The 21,843-nt window shown below is 40.5% G+C and overlaps 1 protein-coding gene across 1 annotated transcript in view; it reads left to right on the top strand.

The window, feature by feature from the left end:
- The window catches only part of LOC131979924 (band 4.1-like protein 3), a 51,585-nt gene extending 30,091 nt beyond the window's left edge, over window positions 1-21,494 (top strand). The window contains exons 10-26 of the mRNA XM_059344000.1: window positions 176-328; window positions 900-997; window positions 2,014-2,189; window positions 2,636-2,841; window positions 3,301-3,885; window positions 6,258-6,311; window positions 7,572-7,607; window positions 8,798-8,983; window positions 9,670-9,732; window positions 10,219-10,920; window positions 11,737-11,769; window positions 12,558-12,629; window positions 14,167-14,250; window positions 15,391-15,489; window positions 16,528-16,608; window positions 16,959-17,074; window positions 20,414-21,494. Coding sequence (XP_059199983.1) covers window positions 176-328; window positions 900-997; window positions 2,014-2,189; window positions 2,636-2,841; window positions 3,301-3,885; window positions 6,258-6,311; window positions 7,572-7,607; window positions 8,798-8,983; window positions 9,670-9,732; window positions 10,219-10,920; window positions 11,737-11,769; window positions 12,558-12,629; window positions 14,167-14,250; window positions 15,391-15,489; window positions 16,528-16,608; window positions 16,959-17,069 — 2,739 coding nt within the window. The 3' untranslated portion in view covers window positions 17,070-17,074; window positions 20,414-21,494. The remainder of the gene's footprint in view (window positions 1-175; window positions 329-899; window positions 998-2,013; window positions 2,190-2,635; window positions 2,842-3,300; window positions 3,886-6,257; window positions 6,312-7,571; window positions 7,608-8,797; window positions 8,984-9,669; window positions 9,733-10,218; window positions 10,921-11,736; window positions 11,770-12,557; window positions 12,630-14,166; window positions 14,251-15,390; window positions 15,490-16,527; window positions 16,609-16,958; window positions 17,075-20,413) is intronic.
- Window positions 21,495-21,843: the final 349 nt, after the last annotated feature.

Here is a 21,843-nt window from a genome sequence, read left to right as displayed (position 1 = left end):
GGAAGTTTACGTTGTGCAGAACACAAAAAGAAGCGCAATGTTGTGGTCAGTGGCTTCTTCTTTGAGACTGTCAGGGATCCTGTGTTGCCAACATGATGTGTTAAGGTATTTCATTTCACTAATGTTTTATCTGTTGGTGTTTTTTTCCATTTCTTGGTGTGCGTGTTGTTCCTAGGACTCTGAGGGAGTGGAGATCATGTTGGGAGTTTGTTCAAGTGGCCTGCTCATCTACAGAGACAGGTTGCGGATCAACAGGTTCGCTTGGCCCAAAATCCTCAAGATCTCCTACAAGAGGAACAACTTCTACATCAAAATCCGGCCTGGCGAGGTCAGAACTATAACAAAAAAATAAAATAACATAAATGTTACATGTATTTATAGGGATGTCTAGAGCTCATCTGCTGGGTCACTATATGGGATAGTCAAGACGTTTAAATTTGTCAGGCTGTTCCAAATAATTACCTTTAAGGCCTTACACATAGTGTTCTGTACAGTTGCAGATAAAGATAAGGTTCCACTAATATTATTAGTATTATCATTTCTAATACCACTTTTTGTAGAATAAGATTCAAGCAGTGGCTGCATAGGATTGTTTCCCGCTTGTGTTATCCAATTATTTCCAATAACTCCAGCCAAAAATGTAATCTAACCGATGCTGTTCTTCTTCTGTGTTAACGTTTCCTCACCCAAAAGATTCACACTGACTTCCCATTTTTTATTTATTTTCTGTAAATAAAATACCAATAATGAGACACTGGGATATACGTTAGTTTATGTTTGTTACATGTTAGCATTAAACATAGACACATACATTGATAGAATAAATATAAATGTATGAATAAATAAGGTCAGAGTTGCCTATACAGTGAATCTGATCAGTGTTTTTGTCTTTGTTGCAGTTTGAGCAGTTTGAAAGCACAATCGGTTTCAAGCTTCCAAATCATCGTGCTGCCAAAAGGCTCTGGAAGGTCTGTGTGGAGCACCACACCTTCTTCAGGTAAGAACCAGATGATCTCGACTGTGATAGGAAAGAGAGCTGAGAGGAGAGTAAATTTGCCTCCCTAAGTAAGATGCCATTTATTTCATGTTTCCAAAAGAAAATTGCGGTCTCGGGTATACAGTCATTAACAATTATTAAAGGCACAAGAGGATTTTCCGAAAAATAATCAATATGTTAACAAAAATAATTAGACACTAGAAGTGTAAACTGGTGTCTGTATCTGCACACACCCTGCCTTCTGCTTGTATTTCTCTTTTCATTTGTTTTTGGGACATTTCTTGGCATGGCCTGGCTGACACAAATCTGTGTCGTCTGAGTTGAATGCTCCGGAGAATTTAGCAGAACTTCCAGTCCGTCTGATGCAACCCTGATCCCACAAAAGTTTGGGTGCCACGAAAAATGGAAGGGAAAAAAAAAGCAAACTTCATTGATTTGAAATTCTTTGTTGACCTATATGTAATTTTTAATACACTACAGGACAAGATATTTAATGAAAAATTGATAATCTTTGTTTGATTGTTTGTATTGTAGTTCTGAATTTAAATGTTTCATGTAGATTCTCACCATTTTTTGCAATCTGGGTCGTTCTGTCTGTTAGTGAGCTAAACTGACAACTTTGAATTCTATGATTACAAACTACAACAGACAAATTCTACTCATTGTGCCTTTAATGATTAAAAAGCTGATACCCAAGTCTTTGACACATTTTCTGTCACAGTCATGCAGCCCTTTAAACATTTTTTACTGAAATTCACCATAGATTACTTCTTCTCCAATTAAAAGCAACCATGCTCAGACTGTTTGTAGTTGTTGCCTTTTGGACAACATGTGAAGTTTCTTTGTGCTGCTTTAAGCAAGAAATTGTCTCCTGGGTTCTTTGGAGTAGCGAGCTGAGCCTAAGGGCTCTCTGGAGACTCTTCAAATGAGTTGGACTACTAATGTGTTACAGTGCATGGCTTAAGTCTGTGTAGTTATTTCTGTTTTGATTAATGTGGGTTTGTAACTCGTGACAGGCTCGTGTCCCCCGAGGCACCCCCCAAGAAGTTCCTGAGCCTCGGCTCCAAGTTTCGCTACAGCGGCAGAACGCAGGCTCAGACCCGCCGGGCCAGCTCCCAGATCATCAGACCCGCTCCGCTCTTCGAACGCTCCTCCAGCAAACGCTACAACATGTCCCGCAGCTTAGACGGAGGTGAGGAGCATTGGGGGGTTTTGAATAATGGCCGGCTTGAAATGTTGCTAACCAATCATTTGTTTTCATTTATTAGGTTCATTTTTATTTCTTTTGTGTCACATTTTTAATTTGGAATGATATCGTGTTGTTTTGAAACTTGTGGTGGAAAGTTTTCTTACTAAGAGATGCTTTTGTGACAGAAAATAATGACTTTTGTTATATGTTGTAATTAGGTTTTTGTTCCTCTTTTTATTTCTTTGAAAGAAGGAAAAATGTGCTTTGCATCTGAAAGAATGCTAAGATAGTGCTGTGGCAAAGCCACAATGGGTATTATTATACCAGCAATTTGCAAATGAAAGCCTTTATTCCACCGCTCACATTTTTTTTCACGGAATTAAAAACATATCGTAAAACGTCACTGATTCCAGTCCGTCACATCCACCTTTTGTCTCGTTGTCCTGCAGCACCCATCATGGAGAACCACGAGACTCTCATGAGGGACAGTGCTGCTGACGGGGCCGCCAAAGTCATTGCCAAGGGAGACATTATCACAACAGTAACGACAGAGAAGAAGGCCGAGGAGGAGAAGGCTGAGCAGGAGGACGCTCAGACGGCTGCTGTAGAGACGCCAGATGCTGCTGACGCAACACCGCTCAGACACGACACAAAGGTAAACCGCTGCGTAACAGCTTCAGTGCAGCCAGAGCTGCATTTAATGCCCATAAAGGAACTTTCTAAGCTTGAATTTTCTTCATACTTAAGTGTTTACAGATATGACACCAGTTTGTCAAACAAACAGATTTCCGTTTCTTAAAAGCTGCTGCAATTTTGTCCTTTTTTAAGATTATAGTTTGTTTGTTTTTCTTAAAAGATTTCTTAATGGCTGATGAAAATTTCCCAGTTGCTTTCAGCTTAACCCACTGCAGACTAGGCCTAAGTGCTTCTTCTCATCTTGTGTGCGCGTTACTAATTAGCTTTTCTTTTCTTGTCCTTCCTTTGACCCCACACTTTACTCGCGTGTGTGTGTGTGCTCATGCGCATCCACCCCCCTTCCCTTCGCTCCTCTCCATTTACACACACACACACACACACACACATCATCTCTCCGTTGACATTTCCCCTCCATCAGTGCTCCCCTAGTGCATACACAAACGACCCCCTCCGCTCTGAGCTCTCACTCCCCTCATCTCCCGTTTTATCCACTAAAGTACGGCGGAGGCGCAGGGAGAACGCACGTAAGCGGGCCTCGTCGGTCAGTCCGGCCAAGAGCAGCGCTGGCTGCCGGCGCCGACAAGCTCAGGCGGACCGCAAAGCCGCCCTGCTGGACGAGCAGGTGCTGCTGCTCTCAGCCCGCAAGCAGAGGCTGGAGCAGGGCAAGAGCCGCGGCGGCACGCTCTTCTCCTTCTCCCTGCACCTGCCCGACCTGTCCTCCTTCCTGGACGAGGACGGCTACATCACCTTCCCCGATCTGTCAGAGATGCGCTTCCTCCCCATGTGCGCGCAGAACTTCCTGCCCATTAAGTCACCTTCCATCATCCCCTGCTTCCTCTTCATCTTCTTCTTCCTGCTGTCCACCTCCTTTTCCGTCCCCTACGCCCTCACCCTCTCCTTCCCCCTGGCGCTGTGCCTCTGCTACCTGGAGCCCAAGGCAGCCTCCCTGACCGCCTCCATAGCCCAGGGCTACCATGACCATGACAGTTCAGAGGAAGAGGAGGTGTGTGTGCGTACGTCTGTATGTTCCAGTACCAGCCTCTGGCTTAGATTGTCAGTTCATTACAACAGTTAACCCTTTATCCTGTCCTGTATCTCGCTCTGCTGTTTCACCAGCTCAGAGCCGACCTGGAGACTGTGTCTGTCCCAGTGTCTGTCAGTTCTCCTACTTTCAGAACCTCATCTCTGCCCGGTCACACTCTCATCCTGTAGACTACATCCTCATCAGCATCACACAGAGATGAACCTGCAAGTCTCACCATTTCATATTTGATTGGCTTGCCTTTCACTCCACTTAACGAGAGGGTTAGACACAAGTATTTGGGGACTTTTTTACTCAAAATTTTACTTCTTCTTGACACATTTAGAACATTTGTGCATAGGCTTTAAGCAGCATCACTAAAAAATGGCCATGAAATGATTTCACTGTTAGGGTTGGGAACTGAAACTCTGTTCTAAATCAATATGATGAATGAAAGAATGATGTCTTTAATATTAAATCTACTTGGTAAAAATATTAAATTTAAAATTAAAAATTTAAATTAAAATAAAGAAAAAACACTGAATGTGAAGGTGTCCAAACTGTTGACTGGTACATGTTGGAACCCGTTTCATTTCAGACAGAATTATCACTCACATCTCCTTAAAAAGTACAAATAATAACATCATTTACAACTCTCATTTAAAAACAAGCAACGTTTACCAAAGTACTGTACAATGAACTGACATAAATACAATAAAATAAGAGTAGTAGAGTAGCAGTAGAGATAACAACAGTAACTTCCCATACAGAAATAAAAAGCTGAAGGAAAAGTTGGGGGAATTAAACTTCCACCGTTTTTTAAAAATCCTTCCTTATGTCCTATGGTCGTCTCTAACTTAAACCGTTTGTTACACAGCAACTTCCAGTGATACCACTTTGTTTTGTCCGTGTTCACTTATAGCAAACATGCAGAAAAATACGGAGAAAATGAACGTAGAATACAGAAGGCTTTGTCCATATCCACACCTAACATTTTAAATGAGAAAAATAAATGAAATAAAATGAAAAAATAAATGATTATTTTTGAAACACACTATTACATAACAGCAAACAAATTAAACTGTATGAAATACATTTGAATGACCCATAAACTGTTTAACATGAATATGTTAAAGTTTTTATTCATTAGTTTTTTCTGTCAAATGCACATCAGAATCAGAATTCTTTTTTTATTACTGAATTAAAAAAAAACGTAAGCAGGCGTGGAAAAAATGCTGTAAAATAAGAATGCTTTTAAAACTAGAAATGTTAATATTTAATTATCAATTAACAAAATGCAAAGGGACTGAACAGAATAAAAATCTAAATTGAATCAATATTTTGGTGTGACCACCCTTTGCCTTCAAACCAGCAAACCCCCCCAGGGTGAAGGGTAAAAACCAGAACCAATAAGCCGAGCTGGACCCAGAATCATTACAATCCAAACAATACCCAACCCTAACCACTTTCATGCTGCAGCGATAACAGTTCATTAGTTCATTAGAGATCGTAAGGATTTGAAGAACTCTTCATTTTTTAAATACTAATCCTTCATCAAGCCTCATGTTTAAAAACATAACTTTGTGCCTAACCCATCTCAGTGTTCTCATCCACACTCATGGCTTCACAGTGTAGAATACAGCTGCTACCAGATCAACACCAGCTGCATGGAAACACTTCCATATTTATCTATGCACTCAGTCTCTCTGCATTGCTACCAGAGTCAAGCAAAGCAGCACAAATTAAAATGAATGATTTAAATTGAACTTCTGCAGAAAGGGGCTGCACACTGAGTGCAAAAGATGTATTTTTTCTCCTCAAGCGACACCCTTTTGAATCACAGATGTAACGTAATGCATGCTGTGTGCAGAGAGACTGTGACAGTTTAAATGCATCCAGAATCACCCCCAGTGTCAACATGCATGGAGAGGAGGGGGAGGGCCTGAAAGTCAGGTTACTGTTAAATAAAAATTGTATTATCTAGTGGTGACCAACGAAACACAGCTTTTACCTATAGATATACCAGAATTGTCCAAATCCAAAGCAAGTAAATATTACACCTAAATGTCAAAGTGACTGACCAAAGGTTTCAACTTCCTCTGAGTCTGTTTTGCTTGCTTGCTTTTCATTTGCTTTTTTTTTTTTCTTCTTTCTGTTCTTCTTTTCCAAACTTTATCTGCAATGTTTGTCTGATAATGTGTAGCTTACAGAAAAAGTGCATTTCCATTCGTTCCATTTGTGGTTATGAAGAATCTCTGTAGAAGATCAATGCATTTTCAAGGGTTCACAATTTGGGTTCTTGTTGTTTTCTTGCTTGCCACTCGGAACGGTTTTCGGTCTGTTTGCGATCGCAGACCGACAGCGAACAAACTGACTTTGCTTTTGACGGAGAGATGACCGCCACTGAGGTTTGTACATCAAGGAAAGACGTCATATTTAAGGCATGAAAAGAGTTCTGACGGAGCATAAGTGATGCTGAATCATAGATGTGATGAAACATTTAGGGAGTACTTGAAGTTCTGCACGCTTTGCATGCCTTCTTGTATATATTAATCAATGTCTCTTCCACTGACTACCTTCCAATAGAGAGCTAAAGTTACAATGTCTTTATCTTCTGCTCTCTATAGACCGTTTGCTAAACCTCCCCCCGAGTTAAAGTTTCACACCTTACACCTGTCAAGCTTCAACTTTCTTGTGAGATAACATTAAAAAAGGTTGTAAATATTCAGTTGAAGGCTGCATGCATAATATACTAACACAGTCAAAGCCAGAGGAAGGGTCAAAGAGGAGTTGCAGGAGATTTTTTTGGGAGGGTCACCAAATAAATTTGCAGAAATTCTTCCGTAGTGCAATCCTAAAAAGCAAGCAGGCCCACCTATCACATTAACATGGCGTAAGTAAAATGATATTTAATGAGAAAAGACCTGATGTGGTTAATAAAATGATTCTTAAATGCTCAAATTAATTGATTTACTGTTTGATAGCTTCACTAAAAGAGTTGTTCTGATGATGAGCATGAGCATTTGAAAGAGCTTTCAGCAAGACATTTTGATACTACTGACTGTTTGTATTGTTCTGATAATTCTACTGTCTGCTTACAGTTGCAGCATACAATGCAAATTATCTATTTTTATTTATATATACCCTGTATATGCACTGTATATTCATCTCTTTTAGGTGAGTTTATCAGATAAACCTGTAGTGGGTTTTTGCCTCACCTACACATGTATTTGATTTTTTATTTATTTCCTTTTTCTATAACTTTTATTTTAAATGTGCTAAGAACTACAGCATATTTAGCAAACAAACATATTGTTCAATCCATTTCTGCTTATGGAAAGGATGCCTTTTAATTATAACCGTGCACAACACGTCAACCTGAGCAGAAAGTGAAAGCTTGACAGGCCTGCTGTGCCTAATTACAGTTGTAAATGGACCAATTTTGTTTGGAGGAGGGGTTTAGCAAATGTTTAGTTTCTGTCACAATGTTCTTAACTTTTTTGAATTCAGCCCCCATTCTCCCCCTCTCTTCTCTCTCTGCTTGCTGCTCCTTGTTGCTCACCCTCTCTTTCCCTTCACATAATCCCCTCTGTGTGTGTGTGTGTGTTTCTTCTCTTTAATGACTCTATCTCACACTCTCCTGTGCTCCCCTCTTTACTTGCTGTCAGTCGGACGTGGATGAGGACTCTGAGATGCGGACTCAGGTACACTGGGCTTGCTTCACAGCCCGGCTCAGTGCATCAGACCATCACCACCATCAGATGCACTGAGCCGCTCAGACATCAGTCACTTTGTGCCGTCCCTCCATCTTGGCTTGCCTGCTGCAGCTTCTGTTTACTCTCTCATTGTCGCGCCACACACCAGACTGACCATTCACTCTTGCCTGAATTCACTTTACAGACTGCTGCTGCAAAAGCTGTCGCTGCTTCTAAACACACACCATTCCAGCTCATTTTCAAGTGCTACTGTCCGTAAATGGTGGAGTCATATTTCTTTTCCTGAGTCAGATTTCACAGTTTTCAAGGTTTTTTTCTAATCGGTGGCTTCAACAGCGAGCTGACTTTGACCATCGTGCCATTTACAGCCATACTGAAGCTCCCAATGTCTTCTAACAAGAGTCTAAATTTAACAAGCTGCAGCACCTCTCAGTACAACCCCTCTCCCCTCTTTTTGTCTTCACAGTATAGTTTCATAAGACGAGTAAAAGGGGAAAACGTTTTTATCAAGCATAGTAATCTGATGCTAGAGGTTGGTAAGAAAACGATGCATGAGTGAAAAATGCATGCAGGTGCTTTTTGATTGCAAAGACTTCTAACGTACCAGCAGTTCTGACAGTTCTGGAGTTCCTGTGTGAAATTAGTCATTACATTTTAACAGATTTCTTGCTGTGAGCATCCAAATTAATTTTTATAAATTTTAAATAAACACAAATGAAACTGAAGTCAGTGTTTGCAGAGGTCTAACAAGACTTGGGAGTGTTGTGCTTAACTAAACCTGTAAAACTAAATCTGTGAATCTATGCATGATCATTTATTTTCATTAAATAAAGCTGGTCCTAAATGCTCTTTTAGCATTTAAGTACAAGCTGCTCCTCTTTAGTTACAGCTGCCATATGAGTGGATATTTTGCCTTTATGTTGGTGTTTGTGTGAGTTGTTGCACAGGTAGCCTGCACAGCCTCCTAAACAGGCTTGTGGACAATAAAAGTAGAAGGAAGAATGAAGCTTCTAATGCAGTTGAATTTTTTTCAGAACTGCATTTTATGCTTCCCAACATTTTTTTTGCTAATTCATTGGATATGCAAGCTACCGTTGCGTTCATAAAGCATGGCCGTCGTTCCATCCGCGCCGCCCCCGGCCTCATCTCCTTGTGTCATGGTTGACCGGCTACTGTAGGACACCACGCCTCCTGAAGAGATGGTCAAGCACCAGACCAACATCAGCGAGCTGAAGCGCTCCTTCCTGGAGACGGGTGACAGCGCGCCAGGTCTGACAGAATGGGAGAAGAGGCTTTCCTCGTCCCCCGCGCGCTCACCAAGGTCGGACGAACCTCCGATGATCGAGCCGCTGGAGCCGCAGGACGTAAGCTGCAGCCCTCCGCAGACTGAATGACGGCATGTGTGTGTGAAGCATGACATCACCAGGAGATTTTTGCATAGACAAAGAAATCTATCTCAAGAGTGTTGAGTAATGAGTGTGTAGATTTAATAACCATAATGAGGCTAGAGACATATTTTTAACATCAAAATGAATCTGTCTTTCATTTGAAATGGCTCTAGTGCGTACTAAAGGAGCACCTTGATGGAGGAATCTCATCCGGGGAGTCATTTGAAGTTGCGAATAAATGTGTCTATCTTTGCAAGTATCGCTGTATGTCTTCACTATATCTCATTAACAGCTGATTAACATATTAATTTCTCTCTGTAATGGATGGTGCAGTCATTAATCAGTAATGAGATTGTTGTGCTCAGTGATGTAACGTGCTGGAGTTTGCTGGAGCAGTTTTTATCAGAGTTTCTCCTCTGTACTTGTATGAAAATGATCTAATGAACTCTTGCAGGACAAATGAGCGGCACTAATTAAAGTCTCTGAAGACTAATCACTGACGTCAAACGTGTCTGACTGAAATGAAATGAAGCTGATTCTCTGGGTGGATCTGGATCATGTCCATCTGAACGTTTAGGCACTCTGGACATGTCCTCTCTCGTGTCTGTCTCAGTCTGTGTGACCTTTCATTCATTCATTAATTTATTTTTCTCCTTCTTTAGGCTAAAGATGAGCAGCCTGCAGAAGAAGAGACAAAAGAGGTGGTGGAACCTAAAGCTACTGAGGTAAACTGCTTTCACGTTGTTGTTTTTTTTACATGTTATAACCTTTGTTTTTTGTTTGTGGTGTTGTGTTTTGTGCTCTGTTTCTACGAGCTCCGGACATATCAGGACACTGGCACTGGTTTTTGGCTCTTACTACCTAACCTGTAGTACAGTTTCTCCAGTTTATTTCCCTTATCTGCCCTTTTTCTCGTCTCTCTTTAAATGTGGATTGAGGTTAAACACTAAGGACAAACCCACAATAGAAACTGTAGCAGAAAAATCAAGTTCTAATAGAAATTCAAGAATTAACTTCTCTAAAAGAGATAAAACGACCATTTCTGTGTAAACGATTTCCAAACAGTGCATCTTTGTCCAAGTATTTATGGAGCTCCGTCTGTATGTGTCATTTCGAGATAAATAGTATCTGAGCTTACTCTCTTGGCTTTGTGATGCCCTCTGTCTATTAACTTGAACGATACATTTCCAATAAGCCAAGTGTCTCCCTAGGCGGCAGGATATCTGGTGAAATACGTGGTGGATAGTATCGTAACCGATTTGGCCTCCTCCTCGGGGCCGCACGGGATTAGCCTGTCAACCACAATGGACGACGACGTCTTCATGGACGGGACCCTCAGGGAGGTGGAGGAGAAAACCCCCGACTCCCAGGAGGAGGTGTCGGAGAGGGCAGAGATGAAGGTCAGCCCCGGGGCTGTCAGACAGGAAGTGTCCCAGGCCATCAGCGACAAGAAAGGCACGCTCATTATCTTGAAGGAGGCGGAGGATAAAGAAACGAGCGCTGCGGAGGAAGAAGAGGAGCCTGGCGTCCCCGGAGAGGCCGAAGCTGAGGAGGATGAAATGCTGTCTGCCTCTAAAGAGAAAGAATCCATCGAAGACGGCACTTCTCTCGTTACAGAAACTAAGACAAAGACGCCGAGTCCGAAGATAGAGATAAAAACTGATGACATGACTCAGATTAAAGGTTTTGACTCGCCTAAAAAGGCCATGGCATCGTGGATATCTGAGGAGGTGAAGACCGAGGCCGTGGAGGTCATCAGCGTGTTGACGGCGGAAGTAAAAGAGACGAAGACTTCTGACGGCGTGCAGCAGAGCACAGAAATCTTCACTTTCGAAGAGGTCCAAACAGAGCAGTCAAAGCCCAGCGTGACTCAGATTACACTTTCTGAATCTACAACTACATCCTTAGCAGTGGTACTGTATGAAAAGCAACAGCTAAGTTTTGGCTGCCTCCCTCCACATCTCCACCACCACCCTCAACCTTCCCCATTGCCTTCCCTCCAGCAGCAGCCAAACCAGTCTAACAGCAGTGTAACCAAACGCTCTGCATGGCTAATGGTCCCTTAACCCGCAGCGTTTACTCACACACTTGCCAAACCGCCGGTTTCTGTTGCAAACCTACTGCTTCTTTTTTTTTTTGATACAACTGTTTTGGGTTTGTTTTTAAGTTTGTTGACGGCTACGACAGCTCGCCTTGCCTTGCCTTCAGCAGCTGGCACCCACAGCTGATAAGGAAAGAAATGGGGGCTCTGGCTGTTGGCTCCTGTTTGTTTTCTGGCGTTTTGCTCAGCTGCACCATTCCTTTCTTTCTCTTATCAGTTCCCTGAAAGCAGTGACTTCATAGCCCTGGCTCCGAGCCACCGCTGCAGCTTTCCCCACCCCATCCTCCAAAATCCCCTCCTGCCTCCGTAACAAGTCAGGGAATAAAAAAAAATTGTATGGGTCTACCTGGAAAGAGATTTCAATGTTCTTAAGTAACAGTTTTTCAAAAGCAGATTAGTGGAGATCCCAAAATCCGGATTTTCGTTTGAGGATTTGTTCAACTTGGCATTAGGATCAGCGGATTTAATGAGCTACACAATGGTATTCCATACAATATTTACTTTGCAGAACCTTTCATTTTTTGCCCTCTCTCCCTTTGCTCTTTGTCTGGTGTTCACTGTGACTTCTGACTTTCCTCTCTTTTCCTTTTCTCTGTTCTTGTCTATGTCCGCCCCTCTGTCCCATCAGTCTACGCTGGGATGGGTTTCCTCCTCTGAAAAGGTGACCACTTCTCTCTGGTCCTCACAGATCTTAAAAAAACAACATCCCCGCAATATATATGTTTTTTGATCATTTAATGACTAAAACATGTATATAAAATAACCTCATGGAAAAAGTGTATTTTTGATACTTGGCAATAGAAAAATACTGTAATTTCTCATTCAGTGAAAAATGAAGAGCTTTCAAGATTTTTTTTTTTAGATATTTGACCCGGTATTTGCTTGTTATTTTCAACTTATATGTCCTAATTGTGTGTCACGATATCTCGGTATTTGATTTTATGATGTAGTCCTATGATTTTGGAATGTCAATTAAAAAACTGATCACGGAGAAAACCAGCGAGCAAAAAAAGACTACTTTCTCACAGAACTTTTTCTTTATTTTACTGCTAAAATGCTGCCTCGATATTATGACAACTTGTCACTCAGGAATAGTCAACTATATAAAAATGTAAATGTAATTAATAGAAAATAATAATGTATATGTACAGTATGTGAAAAATGAAGACTTTTATTAGTATCTTTTTTAGTTTTGCCATAACACAAGATGTTACGCTCCAGTGATTAAAAGTTTTCTTGTGTATTTAAGCCGACTTCTGATCGACAAGGGGTCTATTGAGTTATCGCCCAGCAGTACAAGTAAAAGCCTAAAAATGTTTAACCCACATAACCATTTTTCTCTCTCAGGTGTCATGTGAGACCGCCATGTGCTGAGTGGATTTTATTTTTGTCACAATGAAGCAAAAAACAAAAATCTGAATCACCTAATGGTACAATTATCATTCACAGACATCAGCTGAACCGGAGGAGAAGGCGCTGGTGGAGATGGAGGCAGCACCAGCCGATACGACAGGGCCAACGGTGAATATCCAGACCACAGAGGCTGCACAGGCCCAGCCAGTACACGCTGCAGCGGAGCTCACAGTCAGAACAGAGTTAGCACAGCCTGCAGAGAGGGAGATAGAGCATGAAGTGGTGTTAGAAGAGGATATTAGTGACAGCAGTTTAGTAAATCCACCAGCCGAATCTGCAGCATCTTCAGAGCAGCTTCAACAGTGTGTATGTGTGGAGCTGGCTGCAGAAAAACAGCTTGAGGAAACACATTTAGAGTTAGATGAGAGCATGGCAGGCGGTAGCATCTCGCCGGAGTCTGAAGTGCTGACCTTAGCAGAGGAGAAGGGAAATGAGGAAGTAATAGCTGAGGAGGGAGAGGATGCAGGTGTGGAGGAGGAGTCATCGATGTCAAATCACGAAAATGATGGTTTCAGATTCATTGTTGCTCCTGTGTACATCGGAGGTTGTGAAAAGGAAGAGAAGCCTTCTACAGAGGAGGAATACGATGACGGGAAGGCAGCAGAGAGTAGTTTGGAGGCTTTGGAAGAGGATTTAGCAGATTTAGAAAACGCAGGGGAGGGAAAGTACGCAGAAGTAGATGGCAAGAAAGTCCAGTTCGCCAATGAAGTGCATTATTTCCAAGAACGGGAGATTCCCACAGAGTTAGAAAGTAGCATTGAGGAGGTGGATGAAGAGATAGATGCGGAGGATGAGAGACGAAAGAGCTTTCCAGAAACCTTGAAACCTTTGCCCTCCGAAAAAGAGAAATACTACCGTGTAGTGGTGGAAAGCTCAGAAGATGAATTGGAGACAGGAGATGGAGAGGAGGAAGAACAGGAGGAGGAGAATGATGAGGAAGAGTTGAATTTGAAGCTGGCAGAAGACTACGTCAATGAGATTACAGCAGAAGAAGTGAAGGAAGAAGAATTAATCCGAGCTGAAGAAAACGGAGAGTTAGAGGAGAAAGACCAGGAGTGCAGCCCTGAGGTGACTCTGACTGAACCCCCTTACCTCACCGATCCACCTCCAGCCGCGTCCCAATCGGAGGTAACCCTGCAGCAGCTCCGGCGGCCTCAGCCTCGGCCCTGTAACCTCACCTCCACCCTCCGCTGCTGCCGACACGTCTGCCACTAATAATCAAGGGCAAAACTCGGCCGAAAGCATGGATATGCGTCTAACTTCACTTCGTTTGTGCAGATCAGGGGACCTTTTTAATATGATGTGGTGCACACACTTGATCGAAACCTTGTGATTTGCATTCTCCGATAAGCACTCCTTCTCTGGATGAGGGACTCTTAATGCATGACTGCATGCTCGTTTAGAGATTTAAGCCCTTCAGTGTTTCTAGTTTCTTAGCATGCAGCATTTATTTGTGTCAATTTGATTGAAATGTACAACAGTGCGGAGCTATTCTATGAACAAAAGAAGTACAGTTAACAGTGAACACCTGCAGCACTGTTCAGACATGACCGCTAATTGAATTAGAGGCACAGATGGTTCTTCGGCTGTACTCTTTCTGCATGTGTTTATTTGTGCCCACTGTTCCTTTTTTTTCTTCTATCAGAGTCTCAATGCTGTCGAGGTGGGAACCAAAGAGATGCCTGTAGTCCACACAGAGACAAAAACTATCACCTATGAGTCTGCAGAGGTAAAATAAAAGTTTCATGATGAAAGGGTAGTGTATGTAATTTGCTTTAAAAAATCAATCTGCCCTTTAAAAACAATGATTAGAAATTAACTACATGAATTTCCTTGAACTATCAGTTGTTTGTGTCCACCTTTTTGCTCTGTTTTGTTCTCCACTACCTCCTGAGGGCAATATCTGGATAAATGCTTCACTGTGTTCACCAGTTAGTAAATAACTTTGTCTTTGGTTTGGCACATGAGCAGCTAGTGTGCTGTGGAATTTTAGAGCTTTTTGCAGGAAAAACAGCTTACTAAAAATATTTAATTGCATTTATTTTTACGGATATTGCAATAACTGTATGATTCACAATATTTTATTGACTTTGCATAATTATTTGCTTTTTCAATGCAAAATGATCATGGTTGGGTTTTGTTTTTTTTGCAAGGGTACAGACACAAGTTTTTTCTTAAGTCTGTAAAATACAATTTGTAGCACCACTTCATTATGTTGTATTTTGGCACATATTTTGCCTTTAGCTAATATTGCTGTGATTTGATATTGCACTAGTCTTCATTGCGAGCAGTCAAAATAACAAATAGGTTCAGCCTCTTAGAAGCTGCTGTAATCAATATTTCTTAAATGTTTTCACTGGTTACACAGATAATTATCACCCAACTCTGCAGTGTCCCTCAGCTCTGCTCAGCATTTTACCTCTTTTTGTTCATTGTTTTGCATCCTTCAAATCCCGATATCAACCCTGTTTTCAGTCGCAGTCTTATCATGAAATGTCCCTGAAGAACCTTCTGTACACTGCAGCAAATGGCAGATACATGTAGCAACTAGCTGGTTTTTCGCAGCTAAAGAAACAGATATTTTCTCAGGAGTTGGCGGAGATCAAAACAAAAGAGTGAAACACCTCTAAATTAGTATTTATGTCTAAATATAAATATCTAACACCAGCTTTCTAAGGTGATATTATGTCAGATTTTGTATTTTCAGCTCCCTGGGGATTTCCTCTGCTCACAAATGGCCAAAAAAATCAATTCATGCAGCTTTTCCACCAAAAAGTGTTGAATTATATCTGATAGGAAGTCAATAAATCTGCTAAAGAGGGGAGATTTACTTTATCTGGATTAAAAATAGTGTTTTTCTTCCCGGCAGGTTGACACTAATGGTGACGTCGACCCTGGGGTGTTGCTGAGTGCTCAGACTATCACCTCGGAAACCACCAGTACCACAACAACCACACACATCACAAAGGTCAGAGTTCATCCGATGTGCCTTTTCACACTTAAAGACTCAGACACAACTGCCAGTCTGTAAAGTCTGCTGCAGCCTTTTATTACTGCAGGATTTAAAGCAGAAAGTAGGTTGAGAGAGGAAGTGTGTGTATAAATGTGTGTGTTGAAGCTCATATAGCAGCTTTAGTTTGATTATAGATAAGAGAGGGAAAAGATCTGAGTGTAGATTTTTCTTGAGTGTTTTTCTGATGTGTAGAATTTCTCTCAGTGAATTGGATTTGATCAGGGCTGCAACTAACTATTATCTTTAATCAACTTTTATCTTAAAATGTCGTTTTTAACTGCAAAACACCAAGATGTTCAGTTTATTATCATAAAAAACTGATCTCAAAGAAATTATTAACTGGTTCCATCTAAAAAAATGTGAAGTTCATTTTTTTGAATATTTTAAATTGCTTCATAATTTGCCAATTATTTTCTGTTTATGAGCTTATTGATTAATCGTTGAGGTTGGAGAACTGCTTGCACAGTACTTTTAATTTGTCTTTTAAAGCGATTGATTTTTTATTTTATTTTTTCAACAATAGTAAGATAAATAGACCGAAATCAAGTCATTATTAACCATAATTGATATAACAAAGCGGTGGGAAAATAGCTAACTAAATATAATGTACAAATCAAAATAAATAAAAACATATTTGTAAAATAAATAAAATTAAGAAAAGGAAAATTCTCCTTCCTTTTTTTCATTTCTTTAGCCAAATCAGGATTAAATTATTTTGCACAACATTTCTGTCATCTGTGGCACCTTTTTATATATCACCTTTAAAAACCGAGGTTATGAAGTGTTTTACACAAAAGCAAAGTGGTAAGAGAACAGAAACGAATAAAAAAACAAGCATTATAACAGAAGAAATTACACAATTGAACGGAAAAAAAAAACTGGAACCATCACAATTGAGGATTTGTACTGAGATGTACATGATAAAACTGTTTTATTGAGCTTTAACACTGTTTTTTGTTAAATGTTTAAGTCCTCTTTCTGTTTTCTGTTAAGACGGTTAAAGGAGGAATATCAGAGACGAGAATTGAGAAAAGGATCGTCATCACAGGAGATACAGACATCGACCATGATCAGGTCTCTTTAGAGTTTTATTCTCCACTACCATTATTTTTCAATTGATCTTTGCCTGTAAAGTCAATAAATGGATCTGAGCGGTGGCTATGAGAACATGAAATGCTAGTGACCCGTCAGGACATAGATCATCCACATGATGTAGACTGGCTCAGCATGTGACATTTTAAATAAATAAAAAAAACATGATTAACTCGTGATGTGACATTAACAGATACTGGAAGTATGACAAATGTAACTAAAATCCATGTTGGCATATTGACTCACAATCCAACATCCCCGCTCCCTCCCCGCCTTCCCCATTTTCTGTCTCCCCCTGGTGATCCCTCCTGGCACTGCACTCCCGTATGTAGGCTCTGGCTCAGGCCATAAAGGAGGCTAAAGAACAGCATCCTGACATGTCAGTGACCAAAGTAGTGGTACATAAAGAGACAGAGATCACGCCAGAGGAGGGGGAGGACTGACCCAGGTAAGACAACCAAGGTCCCCAGTCCTGGTCCCAGCCCTGTCCGTTGTAGTCTGGTCTGGTTTTGATTTGGTCAGACTGGGCTTTCTCAAGCTGGTCTCCATTTCTTGGGCATGCTGCTTTTCCCATCAGCACTTCTTCTCACTGGTACAGACAGCCCTGCTTCTGTAGCACTTACAGCAAATGCATCATGCTGTTGTCATTCCAGCTCCACTCCCCCTGCAGGGAAAAGGTCGGCTGATGCGTGTGTGCACACAGACCGGATATTATAGTCTCAGCTCGTAATGACAAGGCTTAAAAACCTTTACAGTAATGCTCCTGGCAGTCTCATGCAATGTCTTGTAATCAGACTGCAACACTCCCCCCTGCTGGAAAGAAGCAGTCCTTTTTTATTGTTAGAGAGCTGCTGTCTGCACTGACCATGCAACACACCTCTTTCTCCTTTGCTTAGACAGAAAAAATCTAAATCAGACCAAATTGGAGACAATTTCATTTGTTTTTTATCCACGTACATGAGATGTACATATCCAAGTACAGAAAAACAACTTGTTACGTGCATGTCGTGCAATATTCTGTTTAAACATCAAGTATACATTGTTTTGTCTACATTGTGCAGCCTCACAAGAAGCAGCGACAGTGATGAACGATTAAATACCGGCTGAACCGGCTTCTGCTTCTCAGATCGCTCAGTCTGTGTCTGCAAACAAACCCGTATCGACTGAAATCTGATCTTGAGTGAACACAGACATGCTTTAGGCCATTTTTTAACTCTGTTCTTGCAGGAAAAATCATATACTTGAACCAGTCAGCTCCTTATAAGACTAATTATACAAATGAATATGAGCCGAAATTAATTATTTTTGCAGAAAAACATTAATTTATGCTGGTTTTGCACAGTGAAAACTATGCAAAATACATTTATAGCAACAATATTCTGCAAATAAACATTCAATAAATTAACATTAGCTGTTATCCAACAGCGTTAGTGTGAGTATCTTTGTTTACTCATTAATGTATTAAAAAAGCAAATGAAAAGAATAGTTTTATAGCACACAGCAGTCTAAGCGTTCAGTCTTTGCAGGGACAAATGTTGATGTACAAGGTGAATCCCTGACATTTAAAACTGTGTCTCTGGGACACTTGTGTTTGAAACGATGTGTGACATACTGCTCCTTTCAGTTGCACTCTTCCTTTCTGTGTGGGGGGAATAAACAGGTCAGCAGTCCTCTTGCCAGTGTTTCTGCAAACTTCACAAATGCAGCCATTTGTGTTCCAACTTGTCCGCTGGCAGTGTTGTGAGGATTATTTCAGGTGTGGAGCCGCGTGAGGGGAACCTCTCATTCCATCGCAGCAGCAGCATGTCGTAATAACCTCGCCACCTTTCCTCTAAGGTCGTTTTTTTGAATCTGGAAACTGGAATTGTCCAGTTTATTCTGATTCACCTTGTGGCTCCGGAGCTTGTTATTTCACTGGCTTCTAACTGAGACGATCCCAAGGCGCAGGGTTTGGGATGACGAGCGTGCATGTGTGTACTTGCGTGACTCACCAGATGGGAATGCTTGGCTTTGTTTCTGCGGCCTTGCCCTCAGCCGTGTGTGTGTGCGTGTGTGAGTGTGTGTGCTGTCTAATATCTGTGTGTCAGAACTCCTTAGTTTCTGAGTAGCATATTAACATGATACTAAATGTTTTTTCTCTGGTTTTCTGAATGCTTGTCTCTTTCCACCTTAGATACACACAGAGTTTCGGGGCTAAACTGTATCAGAAAAGTGTAAAGTAGCAGTGTCAAAATGTCTTTTTTTTGGTTGCAGACCAGTGTGAGCTCCACTTTAAGTCCTTAAAAATTAAAACTCTTCTCCAGAACACCATGCTTTATTAACCAAAAGTTTCCAACCATCTTTCCTTCATACAGTGAATTGGATCAAAAATAAAATCAGAATAAATATCATGTATTCAAAATAACATTTACAACATCCCTTTTTAAAAAAAATATTACTCATGGTTTAAAGTATAAACAACCATGAATACAGAACACGCAGTATTTCAGTAATCTTTTCAGAAAACAGAAACCCTTTGAGACCCACAACCTGCTGAAAGTTGAAAGGTATGTTTTTATATATATATATATATATATATATATATATATATATATATATATATATATAATCATCATAGCCAAGGATGGTTAAAACAGAAATGATCATGTAATTCAAAATTTTTGACCAAATCTAAGCTTAAAATTGTAATATTCTATCAAAATCACTTTATTCTGCATGTCTCATAAAAAATAAAAAGTCTAAAAGTTAAGTTAATTTGCACTAAGCAGATTCTATAAAAAAAAACAACTTTAAATTCTGCACTCAGCAGAAAAACTGTGAAGCCATGAATGATTCTGTTGAGACCAGTCACCTGACGAAAATTTGGTGAAACTCCAACTGAACTGCAGCCTGTTTACACAGAGCAGAGAGGAAAGGACAAGAGAAATTGTTAGAGGTTGTAAAAAAGTTCAATTTTTTCCACAGTTTTCGTTGAATATTATCACAGATATTATGTAGCTATTATGTTTTTTAATGAATTGTATGATTCACAAAATATTTTTTGTAGTTCTCCCTACTTCTAGCTATGACTGTGCTGTTCCCATAGAGCTGCAGAATTGTTAATATTAGTGAAAAAGAACAACCTGAAACTGCTCTGGGTTCAGAGGGTTAATAGGTTTAATGATTAATGTTTTGAATATCAGGCATACATGTATCCTTTAATTAACCTTAAATAAATTCTAATTTGTTTTATCATTTTACAGTTATGATTAACCCTATCTCATCTAATAGGTCATCTGACTTTGAACCTAACACATATATTTTTATTTTGCTTAAATTTTCTGTTCACTACGATAAAGGCCAGATTCACTGTTTTAAAAAGCATGGCGTGCTGCCAGAGTGTTGTGTGATGTGTTTAATTTTAATGGACTGAAACTAAAATTCAAACCACATTGTTACAGATAAGAGAATGATGGGTTTTCTGTGTTTGTTATGACACTGGCCTTTGTGACTCACTGCTTGCGGTCACTCTCAAAATGCGTGGTGAAATAGTTGAGCCACTGGGAGCATTGTTTATGATTCAGTTAAAGCCACAAAGTCCCCATGAGGCCTGTGTGTATCTAGTTGTGTGTGCATTTCTGTAGCTCTGTAGTCCCTCGCTGCATCTGTTTATGGTGATAAAACTGCCATAACCTTTTATCAGGCTCATTTTCTGTCTCTGGCAGGGTGCACTGTGGTGCTAAAGGTTCATATATATGTGATTTTAATATGCAGGATTTACTAACTGCGTCTTCCTCTGTTCTTCCAGGAGTAACACTGAGGGCTGTTTTCTGTTCAACCTCCCAGAATCCAACATCCAGAACTCCACATATTACTCCAGGACTCTCAGAAGACTAGAAAGGCTCCTACTCTCCAAATGCTGCAGCTCGCCGCTAGTCGCAACCATCACCTGCAAACTACATAAATGCATCTTGCATGAGAAGGACGCAATGTTGCATTATCAAACAAATGGCAAGATTACTAAAAAAACGATTTTAAATAATGGTTCTCGATCCACCTGCACGCCGAATCCCTGTGTGCGGCAAGCAAACCGTTTGCTTTCACTGCCTTATGACTTTAATGCATTTTTATGATTATTGAGAATAATTATTGTAGCAACATTTTATTTATGAAATAAAGCCATCACTCCAGAAACTTAAATCGCTGTAGGCTGTATATGTTAGGGTGCATAGACTATTTAACCTTGCTGTAGAAGTGCCAACCTCATTTGCCAGCAAGCATCGCCTCTCTCACTCCGACAACCTCATGATTTTTCCGTCAGGTATGCCACTACAGAAATCACTACAGCCCAGTCCTGTACATATCGACGCTTTCCTAGGAGAATAGCAAATTATCTTTCACGGTTGATTTTTGTCACGTCTACTTGAATTGCATTTTTCCTTTTTAATGATTTCAGTATTTTATCATTTCTCATCAATTGATTCCACCAAGAAGTTTTTTTTCTTTTTTTTTTGGAATCAACAACAAATAGATTTTTATGTGCCTGTGCAGGCTTTGAATGTTCTCCAGGGTAGATGATCGGCTGCAGCACAAGTCCCAGGTTCGTGTGACTGTGAGGCAAAGGGCTCAGACTGCCGAGCTCTGCCCGAATTAGATGCAAAGCCAAGAGAGATCTGTCAAACCCCCCGTCCCATCCCGTCCCCTCCCCTTCCATCCTGAACATGTCAACTGTATGCGTCCCTCATGTGTCCAACTGTATCTCAATAACCGAGTATTGTTCGTGTACAGCCATGTTTTCCTCAAAATGGTGAAATAAAAGTGGCAAATGCATTTGTTTTTAATTTGCTGTTTTCTTCTCAAATAATAAAATGTTGACCACCGAACTAAAACTTTGGACCCGTTGATTGAGCCTTGATATCTTTTAACACTGAGCTATTATGGAGTCTGTTCTAAGGAAATGTCAAGTTCTGAGTGATGCTTCAGATAATAGCTTTAATTATAGGTTGTAACCGTTTATTAAGGCGCTAGTTATCCCATTTGTTTGCGTCACAATAACCTGCAAATAATAATTATCCAGCTATTGTATAAACAACTGAGCTTTTTATTAGACTGAATTTGAATCTTAAAATTGCCAATAAGTAGGTGTATTTATAAGTGAGCATACTGTGTCTTGTTTTTCTAAATTTCGGATGTTTCTGTTAATTTGTCCAACATTTAGTTTATGAAAAAAAATCCACC

This window comes from Centropristis striata, chromosome 11, assembly GCF_030273125.1.
Source record: "Centropristis striata isolate RG_2023a ecotype Rhode Island chromosome 11, C.striata_1.0, whole genome shotgun sequence".
In the NCBI taxonomy this organism is placed as follows: Eukaryota; Metazoa; Chordata; class Actinopteri; order Perciformes; family Serranidae; genus Centropristis; species Centropristis striata.
This window is presented reverse-complemented; position numbering and strand designations above follow the sequence as displayed.